General features: G+C 44.8%; 2 protein-coding genes across 7 annotated transcripts; one reads left to right on the forward strand and one right to left on the reverse strand.

Annotated features, from left to right (window-relative positions):
- Positions 1-363: 363 nt before the first annotated feature.
- NIT1 (nitrilase 1) lies at positions 364-9,155 on the reverse strand. Of its 6 annotated transcripts, none has more exons than XM_035099372.3 (7): positions 8,992-9,155; positions 7,456-7,548; positions 6,865-7,119; positions 6,623-6,726; positions 5,750-5,883; positions 3,374-3,499; positions 364-1,540 (listed from the first exon to the last, which is right to left on the reverse strand). In XM_035099372.3, coding segments are annotated over exons 1-7 (993 nt in total). In that variant the 5' UTR covers positions 8,994-9,155; the 3' UTR covers positions 364-1,261. The 6 variants fall into 6 exon arrangements, with proteins under 6 accessions (XP_034955263.3, XP_060125255.2, XP_060125254.2 ...); XM_060269272.2 differs by having other exon boundaries at positions 8,979-9,118; XM_060269271.2 differs by having other exon boundaries at positions 5,750-5,871; positions 8,992-9,085.
- Positions 9,156-10,400: 1,245 nt separating this feature from the next.
- PFDN2 (prefoldin subunit 2) lies at positions 10,401-18,711 on the forward strand. Its single transcript, XM_035099234.3, has 4 exons — positions 10,401-10,525; positions 14,372-14,460; positions 15,975-16,098; positions 18,380-18,711. The coding sequence occupies exons 1-4, from the start codon at positions 10,418-10,420 to the stop codon at positions 18,557-18,559; spliced, it is 501 nt and encodes a 166-aa protein (XP_034955125.1). The 5' UTR covers positions 10,401-10,417; the 3' UTR covers positions 18,560-18,711.
- The last annotated feature ends 333 nt before the right edge of the window (positions 18,712-19,044 follow it).

The raw sequence follows: 19,044 nt of genomic DNA on the forward strand, positions 1-19,044 counted from the left end.
ATTATTACATTTGTTAGCTGCCTTATACCACAAACAAACCCCATTCTCCTAGCAACTTAACAAGATAAGATTCTAACAGTTAAAATCATTAGCTTTAAATTGGTTTTAACAATGCAAAAAAAGGAAAGCCCTCTGCAGAAAGCTATGAATTGGCCACAGGATGCAGGTGTCTGGGCACCTCGATCTTCTGTTTGTTTTTAAAACCAAGTTTCTAGATCCTGAAAAATAATACGAGTAAAGCTGCCTCAGAGGAGCTGCTGAAAACGATCCCAGCAGTCAGGGTCGAGGTGCCGGTGCCCTTGCCTCTCCCTGTGACTACCAGAAGTGCAGAAAATGCAAAAAAAAAAAAAAGAGAGATTCCAATTTCATCATGCATACAAGTGACAAATTTATTTGCTAAAAACTTATTCCTCATCTCCAAGTTGCAATCAAGTGGAAGGATAATGTTCGGCACAAAATAAAGTGGGCCAAAAAGTTTGCATCGTGTGTGAGTTGTGATACTTGACTCTTAGCAGCAGAGAGATGGAAACAAATCCAAAGCACCGTTTGCCTAAGGGGCAGAACCCTATTGGAAGCCAGCTGGGTTCTGATCCCAATACAGTGGCACCTCTAGTTATGAACTTAATTCGTTCCGGAAGTCCGTTCTTAACCTGAAACACTTCTTACTTAGAGGCGTGCTTTTGCTAATGGGGCCTCTTGCTGCCAGAACACAATTTCTGTTCTCATCCTGGGGCAAAGTTCTCAATTCGAGGCAACTCTTCCAGGTTAGCGGAGTTTGTAACCTGAAGCGTTTGTAACTCGAGGTACCAATGTAACCGTTTAAAAATGGATTATTAGGTGACTGGAAGAAGTGTGGGAATCCAGCGGGGGCAGATTTATTTCAGTCAGAGCTGGGGAAACTGACACTCTGAATGTTCCTGGACTGCATCTCCCATCTGTGTACTGGCTGGAACTGATGGGAATTTAGGTCTAGCAGGATCTGGGGGCTTGCAGATTCCACCGCCCCTAATTTGGGGGCAAAGGATTCACTGCAGCTCATCTGAGCGAATGCACCCTTCCCAGGTGGAATAAAAGACCAGGCTTCATAGGGCAAGGTGCCCTTTCCTGGATCCACTTGGGAGAGCGGGTACATTTCTCTTAGTTGTTCTACTTATCACCCACTTCCTAGCAGAATTGTTGGTTGAGGGAGCGAAAATCCACCCAGGTAGGTCATTAGAAGGATAAGAGGTTCCGGAAGCTGGGCCAGCAGCAACCAAGCAAATCACGGGGATGGGGGTCTCTTCTGAGCAGCCACCTGGCCATACAGGTCGGCCCGGCGATGGGAGAAGACCGGCATCTCCTGCCGGATGCGGCGCAGGTAGGCAAGGTCGATCTCTGCGTAGCACAGGCCTGGCCCCTCCTGGCACTGGGCGACGACGCTGCCCCATGGGTCCACTACCATGGCGTGGCCGTAGGAGGTGCGGCTTGCGTGGTGCTTTCCTGTCTGAGCAGCTGCAACCACATAACACTGGGTCTCAACAGCACGAGCTCGCAGCAGCACCTGCAGAGGAGGGAGGAGCATAAAAGAGTTAGGGGTGGAGCCTGCAGTGTCTCCGCCCCCGTTGTAAACTTTAACATGAGAACATAACACCTCTGAATAGTGGAACAGGTGACTTCAGAAGGTGGCGGTTTCTTCTTGATTGGAGGTTTCTGAACAGAGGTTGGACGGCCATCTCTCAGGGATTTGTTAGCTGTGAATCCTGCATTGGGGTTGGGCCAGGTGACCATTTGGGTACTTTCCAACTCTGATTATAAGCTAACAGCCTAATGGATCCAGGGCACTGGACCATTTAGTCCAGCCTCCTATTCTCACAGTGGCTTGAGCCCTCTGCCCTCATGCAGTTTCCAGCAACTGGTATTTGGAAGCATTGCTGCCTCTCGCTCTAGAGATGGAGCATAGTAATCTTGGCAAGCAGTCATAAATAACCCTCTGCTCCATGAATTTATGCAACCCTCTTTTAAAGCCATCTATGTTGGTGCCCATTGCTGCCTCCCGTAGGAGAGAGTTCAATAGTTTGGCCCATGTGCTGTGTGAATAAGGACTTTATCGGTCCTTAACCCTCCTGTCTTCAGTTTCACTGGATGTTCACAAGTTCTAGTGCTATTGGGGGGCGGGGCGGGATCTGACCACTTTCTCCATGCAATGTGTAATTTTCATTCCCGTCACCTCTTACCTTTTCTCTAAACCAAAAAGTCCCCAACAGAGTCGCTCCATCCCCTTGATAATGTTGGTTGCCCTTTTCTGAACGTTTTCCCCAATTCTGCACTGCCCTTTTTCCAACGCGGCAACCAGAAGGCTACCATGCGGTCACATCACAGATTTGTATAACAGCATTATGGTAGTGATGGTTTTGTTTTCAAATCTTTTTTCTAACTATCCCTAGCATGAAAACTTACATTATCGGAAATCTAGGGCTTTGAGTGCCTCTGAGCCAGTGCAGAGGGTCCCTGCTCTTGTAGGGCAGATTTCCCCACCCAAAAATAAAAGTAAAAATGGTACTCCTTGGGAGTTGTAGTCCAAAACATTTGAAGGGTAACAGGTTGAGAGAGGTTGATTCAGGACAGTGGTTCTCAAAGTGGGCGGTACTGGCTCCAGGAGGGCAGTGGGATTACCTACCAGAGGGGCACTAGGAGGCAGGAAGGGTCTAGGGCGGCGCTGGGGGTGTAAACGGCTATCAGACTTTGAAAAGCAGGGGTCACTGGATCAAGTTAATCAAGTTTGTTAAACTAGATAGTTTCGACCGGATTTTGAATAAATGTGCAATGAATTGTTCATCTTTCGAATCTTACTGTGTTATTACCTTCCTTAGTGGGCTGTGCAAACCACTATCCTGAATATTGCTTTTTATAGGGTAAAAAGGGGCACTGGGGATTATGGAACCAAGGAGGTAGTTGCCAAAATCTGCTTGGGAACCACTGCAGATGTAGGAGAATGTGAGGAGCAGGGAGGGGAAATAGGAAGCAAAGGGGTAGAAGACCCAGTTTGATGCCTAATATGTTTTGAGCACTTGGGTCCTTAATTGAGGAATTTCAAATGCAGAAGTTCAATGTTATTTGGTGGGTTATGCTGTCTCCTCCTTCCTTCTTCTGTCCTTTTTGCTGCACTAATGCAAAAGAACAAAGGCGTTTCTTCTTAGGGCAAGGTTGTCTGAGCATGGGCAAAATGCCCTATGTGAAGGCAAAGAGCTACTATTTCTAAAAAGTGTGTTAGCACATTCATAGCTCAGTAAAGGGCACACTTTGATCCAGGTTGAAACACACACCCCCGAACCTCCAATTGAAAGGATTCCTGGAAAGAACCCCACCCAACCACTGTAATGTTGGATCCACTTACCTCCCAGTGGGCCGAGCCTGTTGTCACAGTGAAGGCTGATGGGTAGGTGAGAATCTCCGCCCCTTCCCGGGCCAGAGCGATAGACATTTCTGGGAAGCGGAGATCGTAGCAAATGGCCAGACCAACCTGAAAGAGGTGCAGGGCGGAGTGGGAGGCTAGCAAGCACACAGAAAGAAGCCCTGCCTGGACGTAATAGCAGGTGGGGGGGGGGGAGCCAGGCAAACCTTCTTGCACAACATCAATCCATGCTCTGGAAAACTCCAGCTTAGACATGGGGCTGCCCTTGAAGACTGTTCAGATGCTGCAGTTAGAAACAGCTGCTGGATTCCTAAGTGGGCCTGAGCATTTCATAGCGTTCCTGTGTCCTGACCACTCTGGCTCCCAGACCGTTTCTGGGCTCAATTCAGAGTGCTGGTGCTGGCCTCTAAAAGCCACACACACCTTGAGACCAGCGAGTCAAAATGATTGTCCATCTCCTCATCTGCCTGTCTCTTATCTTGCAAGATACTACTGTACATAGCTTCTGCTGCTGCCGCCAGACTAAAGGCTCTGCCTTCCCAAGTTTTATTTTTTGGGGGGTGGGGAAGAGGCTGGTGCTTCAACGCCCTTGAGAGTCTCCCCATGCTAAGGCAAAGGAGTGGAAGTTGTGGGTGAAGTTCTCTCTCTTTCCCTTTCACAAAGACTACTCCAGAATCTGCAACCAACTGACTCTGCCCCCCCCCGCCTCTTTTCCGGGGAGGTCAGCAAGTTTTTAGGTTAAGTTTTCTCTTTGCAGATACAATTCCTGGAGCTCCATTGGTGATGGCAAATACCTGCCAATGGCAGAAAGCACCTGATTTATCCCATTTATAGTCTCATTTATATAGTAACTGTATCTATATTTCTAATTTTCCTGATCTTAGTCCAGGGGTAGGCAACCCAAGGCCCGTGGGCCGGATGCGGCCCAATCGCCTTCTCAATCTGGCCCACGGACGGTCCGGGAATTAGAGTGTTTTTACATGAGTAGAATGTGTCCTTTTATTTAAAATGCATCTCTGGGTTATTTGTGGGGCTTGCCTGGTGTTTTTTACATGAGTAGAATGTGTGCTTTTATTTAAAATGCATCTCTGGGTTATTTGTGGGGCATAGGAATTTGTTCATTCCCACCCAAAAAATGTAGTCTGGACCACCACATGGTCTGAGGGACGGTGGACCGGCCCATGGCTGAAAAAGGTTGCTGACCCCTGTCTTAGTCTGTAGACCACAATAATGAATCATTCCAAATTTCCATGTTGGGGAAGAGCCTTTGGCAGCCTACATAAGTCTGAACATAAGAAGCACCTGGGTGCAGGGTCAGACCAATGGCCCATCTAGTTCAGCATCCTGCTCTCACAGTGCCCAACCAGACGCCCCAGTGGGAAACCCCAAAGCAGGGAAGCCTGAGCACAAACTTCTCCCCACCTGTGATTCTCTACAACTGGCATTCAGAGACTTTTAGAAGACATCTGAAGACAGCCCTGTTTAGGGAAGCTTTTAACGTTTGGACTACTGTATTTTAATATTTTGTTGGAAGCCGCCCAGAGTGGCTGGGGAAACCCAGCCAGATGGGCGGGGTATAAATAAATTATTATTATTACTAGCTGGCCCGGCCACGCGTTGCTGTGGGTCATCCCTGTGATTCTGAATTTTAAGGTTATCTAAGATACCTATGTATCTGAATTTTAGGGTTTTATTTTGCCCTGATGTCCACTACTATGTTTGCCATTTTTATGCTCCTTTGTCCAGTTTGGGGAGATCTTTTTTGAAGCTCCTTACCATCCTTCCCAGCGCAGGTGACGCTGTGGTCTAAACCACTGAGCCTAGGGCTTGCCGATCAGAAGGTCGGCGGTTTGAATCCCCGCAATGGGGTGAGCTCCTGTTGTTCGGTCCCAGCTCTTGCCCATCTAGCAGTTCGAAAGCATGTCAAATTGCAAGTAAATAAACAGGTACCACTCCGGTGGGAACGGTAAACTGTGTTTCCGTGCGCTGCTCTGGTTCGCCAGAAGCAGCTTAGTCATGCTGGCCACATGACCTGGAAGCTGTCTACGGACAAACGACGGTTCCCTCGGCCTATAGAGTGAGATGAGTGCGCAACCCCAGAGTCGTACGCGACTGGACCTAACAGTCAGGGGTACCCTTACCTTTACCATCCCTCTTTATTTTAACCACCCTGAACCATCTGGTATCATCAGCAATCTTAGCCACCTTGCTGCTCATCCCAAACTCCAGATTAATTACAAAACTTTGTTTTTTTTAAATTAAAAGACAAACACCGCCACTCTTTGCACTGAACTTTGCTTAGCTTATTGGTCTCAAATGACGTAACCAACACCTGTCTCTGGAATATTTTACACGTACCTTTCCAGCCGGTGTCTCCACAGGAGCCACTATCTTGGAGCCTGGGTTGGTGAAGGCACTTTCCTTCAGGGACACTCGCCCCTCCATCTCTACGTCAAAAAGATGAGTCTTCCGATAGGCAGCTACCAGGGTTCCTGAGGCCAGCCTCCCCGAGGAGAGAAGGATCAGATTAGTAGATTTTGTAGGCGGGGGCTGGTGGTTCTTATAGTTTCATGGCTGCTAAGGCATCAACATAGTGAGGCTAGCCATGGTAGCTGCAAGGAAGCTGAAAGGAAGAGGCAGGCCACAGTGTTTCTATCCCTTCCCTGCCAACTGGTTTCAAGAGGGAGCTCTTCTAACACCAGTGTTGCATGAGACAGCCAGTATGCTGTAGCAGATAAGAGTGTCAGACTAAGACCTGGGAGAAACTCGGGTTCAAATCCCCACTCAGCGACGAAGCTCACTGGGTGACCTTGGGCCATTCACCGTCCCTCAGCCTAATCTACCTCACAGAGTTGTTGTAAGGATAAAATTGCAGGCGGAACGATGTACGCCACCTTGGAGGAAAAGGTGGGATATAAATGGAATACAGTGGTACCTCGGTTTACAAACACAATTGGTTCCGGGAAGTCTGTACTTAACCTGAAGCGAACTTTCCCATTGAAAGTAATGGAAAGTGGATTAATCCATTCCGCAGAGTACTTAAACTGAAAATACTCAAACCGAGGCATACTTAAACCGAGGTATGACTGTGAAAATGAAATTGAAAATGAATGTGCCATTTGGATAGTGAAGAATTGATTGTGAGAAAGAGGGATGGAAGGAAGGAGTGGTTTAGGGAGATTTGAGCAGTTTGGGGAGAGAAGGTATCCTATACTAAGACGATTTTGTCACCTTTGGGATCCAAGAGGAGGTGGCAGTTGTAGATCCTTCCTGTGCTCTCCCAATCACTGCCTCTTTCATGGAAGCCTCCAAGGGACAACCAGACACCACATTCCCTGTCAAAAGAGGAGAAATGTGTGGGGTTTTTTTTGGGGGGGGGGTTACCTACAAGTGCCTGGCCATTGCCTCTGCCACACTCTCACAGGCAATGCCCTGCCACATCCACACACAGGGCAAGCCCCAGCAAGTCCTACCTGGCCAGCCCAACGTAGTGCTGCAGATGGTCTCCCTCCAGGGGCTCAGCTAGGCTCAGGGACTCCTTCACGCTGCTGCCAATGAAGTCGAAGCCTTCCGGGAGGAAGACAACGCAAGCCCCCCTCTGGGCAGCCTCCCGGACGAGCCGTGAGCAGGACGCCCAGTTGTGGGCTTTGTCAGGAGTGGAGGTCATCTGGCAGACGGCGATAAGGGGCTTCAGGGGTCCTGCGCTCTCCATGGACATGGCTTTGAATCTGGAGCGGCAGGGGAGGGAGCAGAACGGACCGTGAAAACCCACACAAGCACCACATTAAGCCAGCCACTCCGTGGTTTGTCTCCCTGCTCAAAAAAGGGAAGAGCAATGTAGAGACTGAGCTCATGCACAGGCTGGTTTGTCTAACTATGGTTTGTTATGTGCGAATATGCTCTCGTATTTATATTGCTGCTCAAGCATGAAGGCTGCTTGATCTCCTGGGGCTGTACTGTATCAGCCCAAACTACCTCTCAGGCGTATAAAGTGGTGGAGAGACCCTGAGCTCTTAAAATGTACAAATGTTGTCAGTTCTTACATCTTCTCGGAGGCCAGTTACCTGTGGCCAAGGGCTCGGCTTTGGATCCTTGCAAATGGCTCCACACCAGCGAGGCAAAGTGTTTGCAAGGGCTTCTGGACCACCGCTCTCAACCTAGACGAGGCAATGGGAAAAACACAAATCTTCTTTCAAACTTCTGGAAAATGCAGGCCTCCAACCCAAAGGGGACCTAGAACAGCCTTCCCTGACCTGGTGCCCTCTGGCTATTTTGGACTACAACTCCCACCAGCCACCAGCGAGAGAAAAATAGTGTTCCACAAAGCAGAACACTGGAGGGTTCACTTAGATATAAGGGGGGTTGTGTTTCTTGCCTTTGATTATTTTATTTTTAAAAACTGAAACAAAAGTATTAAAAAGCAATTTAGGAGTAAATTAAGAGTAAATGAGTCCAGCTTAACCCTTTCCCGTTGCTCCTTCAGTCAAAGATTAAGGGAGAAAGATACTGGGTACCCCTGATCTGTTCTTTCACAGGCAGGAAAGCAGTAGAGAAGAGGGTGATTTGGAGCTGAAAAATGAGCAGAGGGAGGGCATCCCCTTGCCTGCTTTTCTCCTATGCAGACAGGGAGTCTGCAGAGGCCACTTCTGGCTAAGGGCAAAAACAGAGAGGAAAGCGACTCAGAGCTCTGGGCGACATCTATTCCTTGCACCGTAAGTATTTAAGAAGCGGGCTCGGTCCCCACCAGTTTAAGAGATGAGAAACTCATGTAGAAAGACCCCATTGGTCCGGTTGCCAAGGAAATGGCACACAGTCAGATAGCTGCACCCTTGTATCCCTCACATCAAGGGAGATAAATGTTGAAGGTCCTGTAGCACACCTTTCAGATCACATATTGATATGAGGTGGGTTGGGAAAATGTCTCAGGGTGGTTCTGCTCAGGGAAAACTAACCCAAAGCCAGCAGGCTCTGTTTTTTCACAGTAAGCCAACACATAGACATTGCAGCTAAAATTTGTCATGCCATGCAGAGGAAGCCCAAGAAAAGCTTTCCAGTGTTCCATTTCTACTATGTGTCAGGATCATGGAATTATCTTGAGTTGGTACTTCCAAAGGGTAATCTAGTACAACTCCCTGCAATGCAGGAATCACAACTAAAGAATGCCTGACGGATGGGTGCAGTTAAAAGGGCAAGAGAAGGGCCTGATAAAAAAATCTGGAAATTAAAGATAAAAAATAAATCTAAAACAAAAATAAAAAGGATAAGGTGTCAAAGCTTATCATTACCCTTCACCATACATGGGCAAGGAGTTCTACAGGGCAAAACCAATATGTTATCTCTCAACTTCCCTTTCTTCTTCCCTCCTCCCTCCATAAATCAGGTTTACTTGATATAATTTTTATTATATTATATTATAGCTATTCTTTCACGCCTCTTGCATCATTTTGTCCAGGGCTGCTTTTAAATTCCCCTCCCCTTATCTCACCCTTCCAATTCCCAGCTAATACTTTAAAGCTCAAAAAGTAACAGACAACTTTCTCTTTTCCCTACTACAGTCATTAACAAACTCCCCCTCCAAATGATTCACCCGCAGTGATTACATGAGCAAAAGGGGGAAAAAAGACAGCAGCTGCCGTTGCTCCCCTAAAAGCCAGGGAGAAAAGTCCAGACCGGAAGCAAACCTGTCCCCTAACAAATATGGCGCTTCCGCGTAGTGGAGCCCATACTAAAAATGGTGGGCAAAAAAAATAATAATTCTCTACTTAGAGTTAATACCCTAATAGATTGACAAGTGAGGCCAGTTTCAGGTGTCTGTACAACTTTTTTTTTCAAGTGAAGGTTCATCACAGAGGTCAGTGGAGAAATCCAGGATTTTTAATATAGCAGTGATTGGGCAGCACAGCATCTCAACTTTTTGAAAATAAAAATTCTATAATGCTCCTTCTACCTCAGTTCTTATTCTGATTAGAAAACCTTTTAAGTTTTTAGACATTTAAAAGTGCAAAGTGTCTGCTTGTGAGGTTCTACGCTCTGAATTTGGGCTGGGGGAGAATATGAGAGTGAGACTCAATTTAAGTGTTTTGTTTTAAATAAAAATTATATACCTCAAAGCACTTTAGAAAAAGAATACTGTAAAACAATTTAAAAATATTAGTAAAAACAGTTAAAAACAACTATGTAAAACATTTTAAAAAAGCAATGATAAATTTAAAAACCGCAGTCCATCTCCCAAATATGAGGCTAATTTACATACGCGTTCTGGCATCGGCAGGGATCTCTCCCCCACCCAGAAAAACGCTTTAAAATATATTTTTTTATTACCGTACTAACCCCGCCCCCACACTAAATAAGATGCAGTCAGGAAATGCTTGAGCGCCTCACTGTTAGGTTATTGCCTTTTGCTCGACGGTTTGTTGAATACGTTTGCTGTAACAAGTGCAGCTATATTTAAAACCCTGAATTTCTCCATTGATTTCTATCAACGACTCGCAATTCTGACCCCGCTAGAAATTTCCAAAGAAAACCCGGAAATGTTCCAGCCTGAGAAGTCCATGTGCAGTTCTACACTTTTTTATCTCTTCCTGACTCAGTCTAACGAATAGAAATCATGGCTGAACGTGCCGCTTTTAAAAGTGCGAGGAACCTGTAGCCCGGAACAAAGATGGTGCTGATTTGATAATGCCGCGCCCCCAAGCAAAATGGCGCTTTTGGGATTACATAAGAAAAGACTCCACCGCCACCGCTACCTATAAAGTTCGTATGTTTTCGGTAATTTAATTAATGACCGTCTCTTTATCTGTGTCTTTATTCCGCGTCGCCCTCGCAAGCTTCGGGCTCCTCACTTCTACTGGGTTTCACCCTCAACAAATATGGCGGCAGGAGATGGCAGCCCCAATGTGCGCCGGCGGAAGCAGAAACGCGGAACCTTCCGGTCACGACGGAAGGCAGTGACCTCTCTCGCCCCGGAAGTTGTGGCGTTGTTAGGCAGGCCTTATGTCTCTCGAGGGCCTGGCCAAGTGAAGAAAGATGGCGGAGAGCGGCAAGACGAAAAGTGGCCCGGCGGCTCCTCCCAGCAGCGTCGGCGCTGCTGCTTCGGCTGGTGGTCCCCACGGCAAGGCCATGACGGCGGAGCAGGTACCGGGGAGGGGCGAGGAAAGGGAGTGCCTTTGGGCATGTACAGAGTTCCCCTTCCCGGGGGGAGATGCGTCAAGTCACGATGTCCAACAGCCCGAACCCGTAGCCCAATTTGGCCTCCGTGTGTTTCGCGGAACATGTTTCTGAGCATGTGCAGAGCGAAGGGTGCCGTTATTAGGGGTGGAGCCGCTCCTGTTGACGTTGTAATAGTCGAGAAAAGACGCAATCTTTTTAAATTTTCCTCCGGGCAGTCCTAATAATAATAATAATCACCACCTTCATCATTGTTGCAATTATTTACCCACCTTTCACCCCAAGGCCCTAGGTTGGATTGCAACAATTAAAACAATATTAATATTAAAGCACAATATTAAAAGACAGGTTAAAACAACTTAGGTATGGCTCCCAATAGGAAGAAAAAGCTTCAGCTACTTAGGCATTCAGGTTATCTGTAATTTAAAAACATTATAGGAAAGTGTGGAAATAAATAAATATGGTTATACAGTGCTGGAAGAAAATGAAATTTTCTATTATGGACTGACTGGCTGCAACTAAAATTATACTTATTCCACCAACCCATAAGTCCAAATGGCAAAGAAAACAACATAGTCATATTTCAATCAGACCGACCATGCATTGAAAAATATTTTCAGTTTGTTCACCGAACTGTTGGAGGATGGGGATTCCCAAATCTAAACTGCTAATAAAACACATGTCAACTTAGCACATGACAGACATAATATTTGTCAATAAGGGAATTCAGTGGAGCAGGTTAAAGAACTTAGAAGTAAATGCTGTCCCTATAAAAGTAATACCTTTTAAAAAACCTGCTCTTTACATTTGCTTACAAACCCATTCACATTCACAACTTTCAATGATTTGGTCCCAGGCCTCTCACCCATTATTCCATTACAGTTCCACCCGGTTTTCAAAAATAAATACAATATAGCAGGGGTGGCCAACTCCCAAGAGACTGTGATCTACTTTCAGAATCAAAATCTGGCGTGATCTACCCCCATTTTTCGGGGTTCGGCTCAAAGTTGTTGAGCTTTTTTTAGGGAGAAGGAAAGGGGTAACCTTTTGGGGGGGAGCACTGCCCAAATACTTTTCTTACGGGGGACAACAGAAACTTTTAGAGATTTCTTGGGAGAGAATTGCATAAAAGCACTCACAAAACTGTACGCTGCACAAACTCCTTTACCCACTCCATTAACCTACCTATCAAGATTTCTTAAAAAATACATGCCTTCATCCATTGTTAATGTGACACCATTTTGGTAACCAACTGTTCTATATCAGACGGGCACTGTGTCAGGGCCAGCTTCAGGGAATCCTTAAGGTGCTCATGTGTCATGTTTGAACGTTGCGCTCTCTCTCTCCCTCTCCCTCTCTCCCTCTCCCTCTCCCACCCCACCCCTTCAGCTAGGGGCACCCACCCACCCACCCACCTCTCTCTCTCTCTCTCTCTCTCTCTCTCTCTCTCTCTCTCTCTCTCTCTCTCTCTCTGGCTCCCAGTGGCTCAAAGAGACAGGGACAGGGGGGAAATCCCTCTGTGAGTCGCAGCTCCCGCTTTCCTCCCATGCACGGAAACTCACACACACCCCTCCCTCTCTGCCGGCATGAGGGAGGAGGAGCCAGGGAGCTCTAGGCAGGCAAGAGGGACAGGGAGCAATCCAGCCATTCTGTGCAACGCACTAACACACACACATACTGGTAAGCTCAGTATCGGGAAGAGGGAAGGAGCTCTCCCTGCAATTGCTCATGGTTATTGAGCTTTTTTGTGGGGGGGAGACAAGAGTTATTGAGGGTTTTTTTTAGGGGGAGAGCTCTTCCTTTTCTTTTAGGCTGGCGATCACTAAGGAACCCACAATCTACCCGCGATCTACCAGAAACGTCCTGGGGATCTACCGGTAGATCCCGATCTACCTGTTGGCCATGCCTGCAATATAGAGCCTATAATACAGTTAGGTACCTGAAAGAAAAAAGCAATTGTTTGAAATAATTTTTACGAAGATGGACAACTGCTTACTGTTAATGAAATGCAAATTCAGGTGGGAAATGTTCAAATATGTCCTTTTTAACTATGTATGTATGTATATATGTATGTATTATACTGCCCTTCATCCGAGGATCACAGGCTGGTTTACAATATAAAAGCATAAGAAATGCATAACATAGTACAGTCATACCTCGGTTTAAGTACGCTTCGGTTTGAGTACTTTCAGTTTAAGTACTCTGCGGACCTGTCTGGAATGGATTAATCCACTTTCCATTACTTTCAATGGGAAAGTTCGCTTCAGGTTAAGTACGCTTCAGGTTAAGTATGGACTTCCAGAACCAATTACACTCATACTTCGGATTAAGTACGCTTCAGTTTGAGTACTCCGCGGACCAGTCTGGAACGGATTAATCCACTTTCCATTACAGTGGTGCCTCGCTAGACGAAATTAATTCGTTCCACGGGTCTTTTCTTATAGCGAAAAATTCGTCTAGCGAATCCCATAGGAATGCATTGAATTTTTTTTTAAAAAAATTTGCCCATAGGAACGCATTAATTGAATTTCAATGCATTCCTATGGGAAACCGCGATTCGCTAGACGAATTTTTCGTAAAACGCATTCGTCTAGCGAGGCAAGCTCTGCTCGAAAAATCCTTTCGTTAAGCGGAAATTTCGTTAAGCAGGGCATTCGTTAAGCAAGGCACCACTGTACTTTCAATGGGAAAGTTCGCTTCAGGTTAAGTACGCTTCAGTTTAAGTACTCTGCGGACTGTCTGGAACGGATTAATCCACTTTCCATTACTTTCAATGGGAAAGTTTGCTTCAGGTTAAGTACAGACTTCTGGAACCAATTGTGTACTTAAACCGAGGTACCACTGTAACAAACAAACAAAAAAAATACCCTCCACAATTTTCCCTTCCCAGTTTAAAAGGTCATAGAAACCAAACATTTCTCCCACGTGTTATAGAGGATGTCCCATTAGAGGGACATATCAATTGAAAAGTTCTGGAAAAATTATTTACCGAAATATCTTTTGTCACAAGGCAGACAACCCCCATGACCCCAGGACTTGTATGGTCACAATATTTTGCAAATTAGAAACAAAGATCTTATAATACATTTATTAACCACTGCAAGAACAGCCATTGCTAGGACATGGAAATCATTACAGTTATTAACTACTAGTATCTTGAAGCCCGTTAAAAATAACGGGTGCTAGAACATATGTGGTGAAACATATGTTGTGGAACATATGTAGGTAGGTATGTGTATGTAGTATACACAAATACTGGGGCATATGACAGAACAGTACCAATATAATTTTGGTACATATATTTTGACACAATTTTGTTACTATATTCAAAAATGTTTATCTGAGTGTTTATTGTTTTATCTTTATTTTTAATTATATAATTGTTGCATGCCATATCATCTAATGTAAATGTATATCTCAATGCAACCATGTTAAACAGTTTAAAGATGAAAATTAATAAAAACTATGTTGCAGTAAAACCCACACCCTTAGGTATGGCATACACATTTTCTTTTCTCAGTTGGTCTACCCTAGGGCTGTGGGATGGAATGATTTGAAAGTTCAGAGATCCATGAGCAAAATACTCCACCTTAGCAGTGATTCAGGAGGGTTTAGGTAGGGTTTGGCCTCAGTTGGCAATTCAAGTAAAACATGGCAGATTTCTAACCCCAATGAAGCTTATAATCTAAAGTATGAGAGTGGGGAAAGTAAAAGCAGCAAGGGACAATGTGAATAGACCCTGTGTCCTTGCTTAGCTTGGTTGTGGCTGGTGCAAGCCCTTGCCTGCTGTGACTGACCTTTCTCCCCTTCTAGGTGGTGGCTGGATTTAACCGTCTGCGTCAGGAGCAGCGAGGTCTAGCCTCAAAGGCAGCTGAGCTGGAGATGGAGCTGAATGAGCACAAGTAAGCAGTGGATTTGAACATTGTTCCCCCTGCTAATTTTGGATATTGCTGCTTGGTGGTTTTGCAGTTTTCTCTATTCTTGCAAGCAGCCTTGCAAATGGAATTGAGAAAAGAGTCTGGCTGGTGGATCAGGCTGGGGGGGGGGGGTCCTAGTAAAGCATCGTATTTTCACAATGGCCAACCAGATGCCTCTGGGAAGCTTGCAAACAGGAACAAGATGTAACAGTCCTTTTCCGACTTGTGCACCTCAGCAAGTGTTACTCAGGGGCAAACTGCCTCCAATGGCGAACATAGCCATCATGGCTAGTAGCCATCAGGGTGGATAAAAATCAATGATTTTAAAATAAAAATAAATAAAAAATCAGATTTTTAAATTTAAATCAGATTTTTTTGATTTAAATCGGATTTTTAAAAAATAAAATGCTTTTTGAGGGAAATATATTACCATCCAAAGGTTCTTCCATCATGAAATAAAGATTAGTTTTTTAATTATGTAGAATAAGGTTGTACTGTATATGTTTAACTTTTTGGTTAAATAAATTCCATTAATCCATTCACAATGTCATGCTCTTCCAGAGGTTTTTGTAAGATTATTGGGCAGTTTCTCTACCTACAAGATATTATCACAGATGCTTGGTTTACTTTTGCAGTTCTCAAAACTGAATTTGACTCAACAGAGATCACATGCCTCTTCTTCACAGCAAAAATGTTATAACATGAACAGAGTTGAGAAAAAGACCTTAATCCTATTGTTCTACAAACCTATGAATACAGAAACAACCCCTTCAGTGCTAAGTTTCAAGAAGTCCAGTGAATAGAATAGAAACAATATTTTTCTGATTGTTTAAAGTGGACAGTATTTAAGTTTTTCATGTGTAGGCTGGGCTGACAGTCTAAGTTTCTTAAAATATATATTTGTTGTTTTTGTTTAGCCAAATTAGTTAACAAACATGGATGTTTGTTTAAGCAAATAACATATGCTGTAATGTTATTGTTTCAGTTGAATAAATCTATTTAAATTGTTATTATTAAGGTAATGATTATTTTTCTCCTTCCTAAGTACAACAGTAAAGTTGTCCAAATATGAATGATTAACCTATTAAACTGGGGATAAAAAACTAATATGAAAAGTTGTTATTCTAAAAATCTTCATCTACTTGCATATTAAAGTTATACCAGCAAGAATTAGTCTTTATGTAGAAAACTATGATTTAAATCAAGCCTTACTGACTAGTGATTTAAATCGTGATTTAAATCAGTTTGATTTAAATCAAATCCACCCTGGTAGCCATTGATACCCTTCACAACTTCCCCAGAACCACCCAGTGAACTTTGCCTTGTTTCTTCCATCTTTGAACGAAAGTGCTCCCAATTTAGAGTTTTGACCGCTAGATTTGGAAATAATAAAATAGCAGCACAGTGATGTGTCATGTCTTTCCCTGCAGTCTTGATACTGTCCTTATCATAAGCTGGTGTACAATGCTCAGATATTCTGCCTTTCTTCCACTCTGCAGGCTGGTACTTGAAACACTCCGAGAAGTGGACCCTACTAGGAAGTGTTACCGGATGGTGGGAGGTGTGTTGGTAGAACGCACTGTGAAAGAAGTTCTCCCAGCCTTGGAAAATAACAAAGAGCAGGTAATGCCTCTGGAGACAGTGGGCAGACTCCCTGCTTCTCCTTGGAACAGGGAATGCCATTAGCCTCAGCAATACTTGCCTTTAGTTATTATGGCTAAAACTAGAGAGACCTAGGTTTGAATTCCTGTTCAGCCATGAAACTCAGTGGGGTAAGTCACCTTGGGTCGGTCACCTTCTCTAAGTCTAATCTACCTCACAGGGTTGTTGTGAGGCAAAAGGAGGGAACTAAGTATGCCAACTGAATTAACTGATAATAAGGTGCATATATATAAGGAAAGCTAATAATATATAACTGATAGTCATTTCTGGCATCTGAAGGCTGGGGAAAAAAGTAAGACCCAGCGTTTTTGCAGTTTACAAGAACTTCTCTAGCTGCTTGCCTGCTGCAGATTTTTACTCACCAAAGGCCATTGTGTGGGTGGAAATTAATGAACTTCACATAAAATATATTAGTCTATCATCACTAGGTCACAGTAGAGCTTGAGACTCTTAATCTCAGGGTCATGAGTTCAAGCCCCACGTTGGGCAAAAGATTCCTGCATTGCAGGGGGTTGGACTAGATGACCCTTGTTGTCCCTTCCCACTCTACAATTCTATGATTTTATGACTTTTTAAAGAAAATATATATGCTGTTTTCAATTCTTCTGTTTGCCACCATTTGTCATTCTTGGCCACTGCTGAATAAGTGAAAAGTAATCAAATGTCCAGGTGTTTGTGTGTGTGTGTAGAGATTCTTCATTATGCAACTTGGTTATATTTCTTTCCCACTCCCACTGCTACCCAAATTCTCAGATAGAATGTGAAAACAACTCAGTCATGACTTGGGCCCAGGCTACCTGAAATATCATATCTCCCTAAGATCCTTGGGTGAGCCCCTTCTCTCAGTCCCATCAACTTTGCCAGCCTGCTGCCCAGTACAGCTCCCATCAACCCTTGCATCTTAACACAATGCTGGCTGGGGCTGATGGGAGTTGTAGGAATGCGTATGGAAGAGCTGTTCTAAATAGTGATGTGTTAAATGATGGTGCTGGAAAACAGCAGGAGGTTCCCAGACTATGGTCTGTGGCCCACCAGTGGCCCCAAAACTTCATTCAGATGGTCCACGGTGCATCTGTAAAAATACGAATGAAAACCATACAGCATCTAGCACAGTAAATTATAATTGCTACAACAGGCAGAAAAAAATCATTTAATTAATCCACCAAGATCCTCAAGCAATTTTCAAGTGGTCCATGGGGGGGAAAGTGGGGAAACGACTGGCTCCTATTTACCTTAGCCTTTGACATTTAAGATGTGTATTTTCACACCAGGCCCTGCCGCCTCTTCCTGGGCTACACACACCCCTGCTCCATGCCCTCCTCCAGTGCTCTTGCCTGGCTGGAATGTGTCATTGAACCCTCTTAATGCCTCTTTTCTGCCTGGAGGGAGGATGGAGAGAGATGTGTATGGAGTGGGTGTCAAAAGTCTCTTGTGTTTTCAGCCTACTGTATAAAGAGAAGAGTCATATCCATTGTGCTGCCCATTTTTCACTCTGGCTTCACCCACTCCTGGCAGGTGGCTCCTGGAAGGTTGCCCACAACAGAATTCTTAAAAGAGATTTTTGAAATAATAATAATAATAATTTATTATTATTTATTATTTATACCCCGCCCATCTCCCCAGCCACTCTGGGTGGCTCCCAATTGAATATTAAAAAAAACACCAGTGGTACCTCGGTTTATGAACACAATTGGTTCCGGAAGTCTGTTCATAAACTGAAGCGTTCATAAACTGAAGCGAACTTTCCCATTGAAAGTAATGGAAAGTGGGTTAATCTGTTCCAGACGGTCCGCGGAGTACTTAAACTGAAGCGTTTATAAACTGAAGCGAACTTTCCCATTGAAAGTAATGGAAAGTGAATTAATCCATTCCAGATAGGTCTGCGGCGTTCGTATACCGAAAATTCGTAAACTGAGGTGTTCATAAACCGAGGTTCCACTGTACAGCATTAAATATTGAAAGCTTCCCTAAACAGGGATGCCTTCAGATGTCTTTTAAAATTAGGATAGCTGCTTATTTCCTTGACGTCTGATGGAAGGGCGTTCCATAGGGCGGGTGCTGCTACAGAGAAGGCCCTCTCGGTACAAATATCAAGGCGATTTATAAATGCCTTTAAAATGGATAAATAAATGCAGAGTGATCTTGGGAGGATGTCGGGGAGCTCAGAATCCTCATTTTCTGCTCCCCAGATAAAATGTGGCGCTCCATCTTTCCTGTCCTGACTCTCCTTCCCTGTTTGCAGATCAACAAGATCATAGAGACCTTGACCCAGCAGCTGCAGACGAAAGGGCGGGAGCTGAACGAGTTCCGGGAAAAACACAACATCCGCCTGATGGGCGAGGATGACCAGAAGGCTCCCTCCAAGGACAGCACTGAGGGGTCGGGCGGCAAGGCCAGCTCCACAGGGGTCCTCGTTTCCTAGTGGGCGCAGCAGCCGTCTCCCAAAGGACTTTTTTACCGCCTCTCACTCTACAGTTGTGGCTCTTGACCTCAAAAGGCTTAACTTTATTATTATTTTGGTGTCATCTCTGACAATATTTTTTTGTTAAATAAAACTTTTTGGTGTGTCACATACTTTTGGGACTAGTGCAAACATTGGCAGCTGTGCTGAATTGCCACCCATCCCTTTACAAGATGATGCCCATCACCCAAGGCTAGAGCATGTGCTTTGCATGGAAGCCAAGGATGGGGAACTTCCTGCCTTTCGCATATTGTTGGACACCCAACTCCCACCATCCTTGATCATTGGTCTTGCTGGCTGGGGCTGATGGGAGATGGAGTCCAACAACATCTGGAGGGCCACAGGTTCCCTCATTCCCAATGGAGGCAGCCTTAGCTTCAGTCACTGGCTTCCCTAGTTAAAGGAGGTTAAACAGCAGGGCTGGGAATGGTATCTCAAGAGAGGTC

This window comes from Zootoca vivipara, chromosome 16 (assembly GCF_965207765.1).
Source record: "Zootoca vivipara chromosome 16, rZooViv2.hap1.1, whole genome shotgun sequence".
NCBI classification, from domain to species: Eukaryota; Metazoa; Chordata; class Lepidosauria; order Squamata; family Lacertidae; genus Zootoca; species Zootoca vivipara.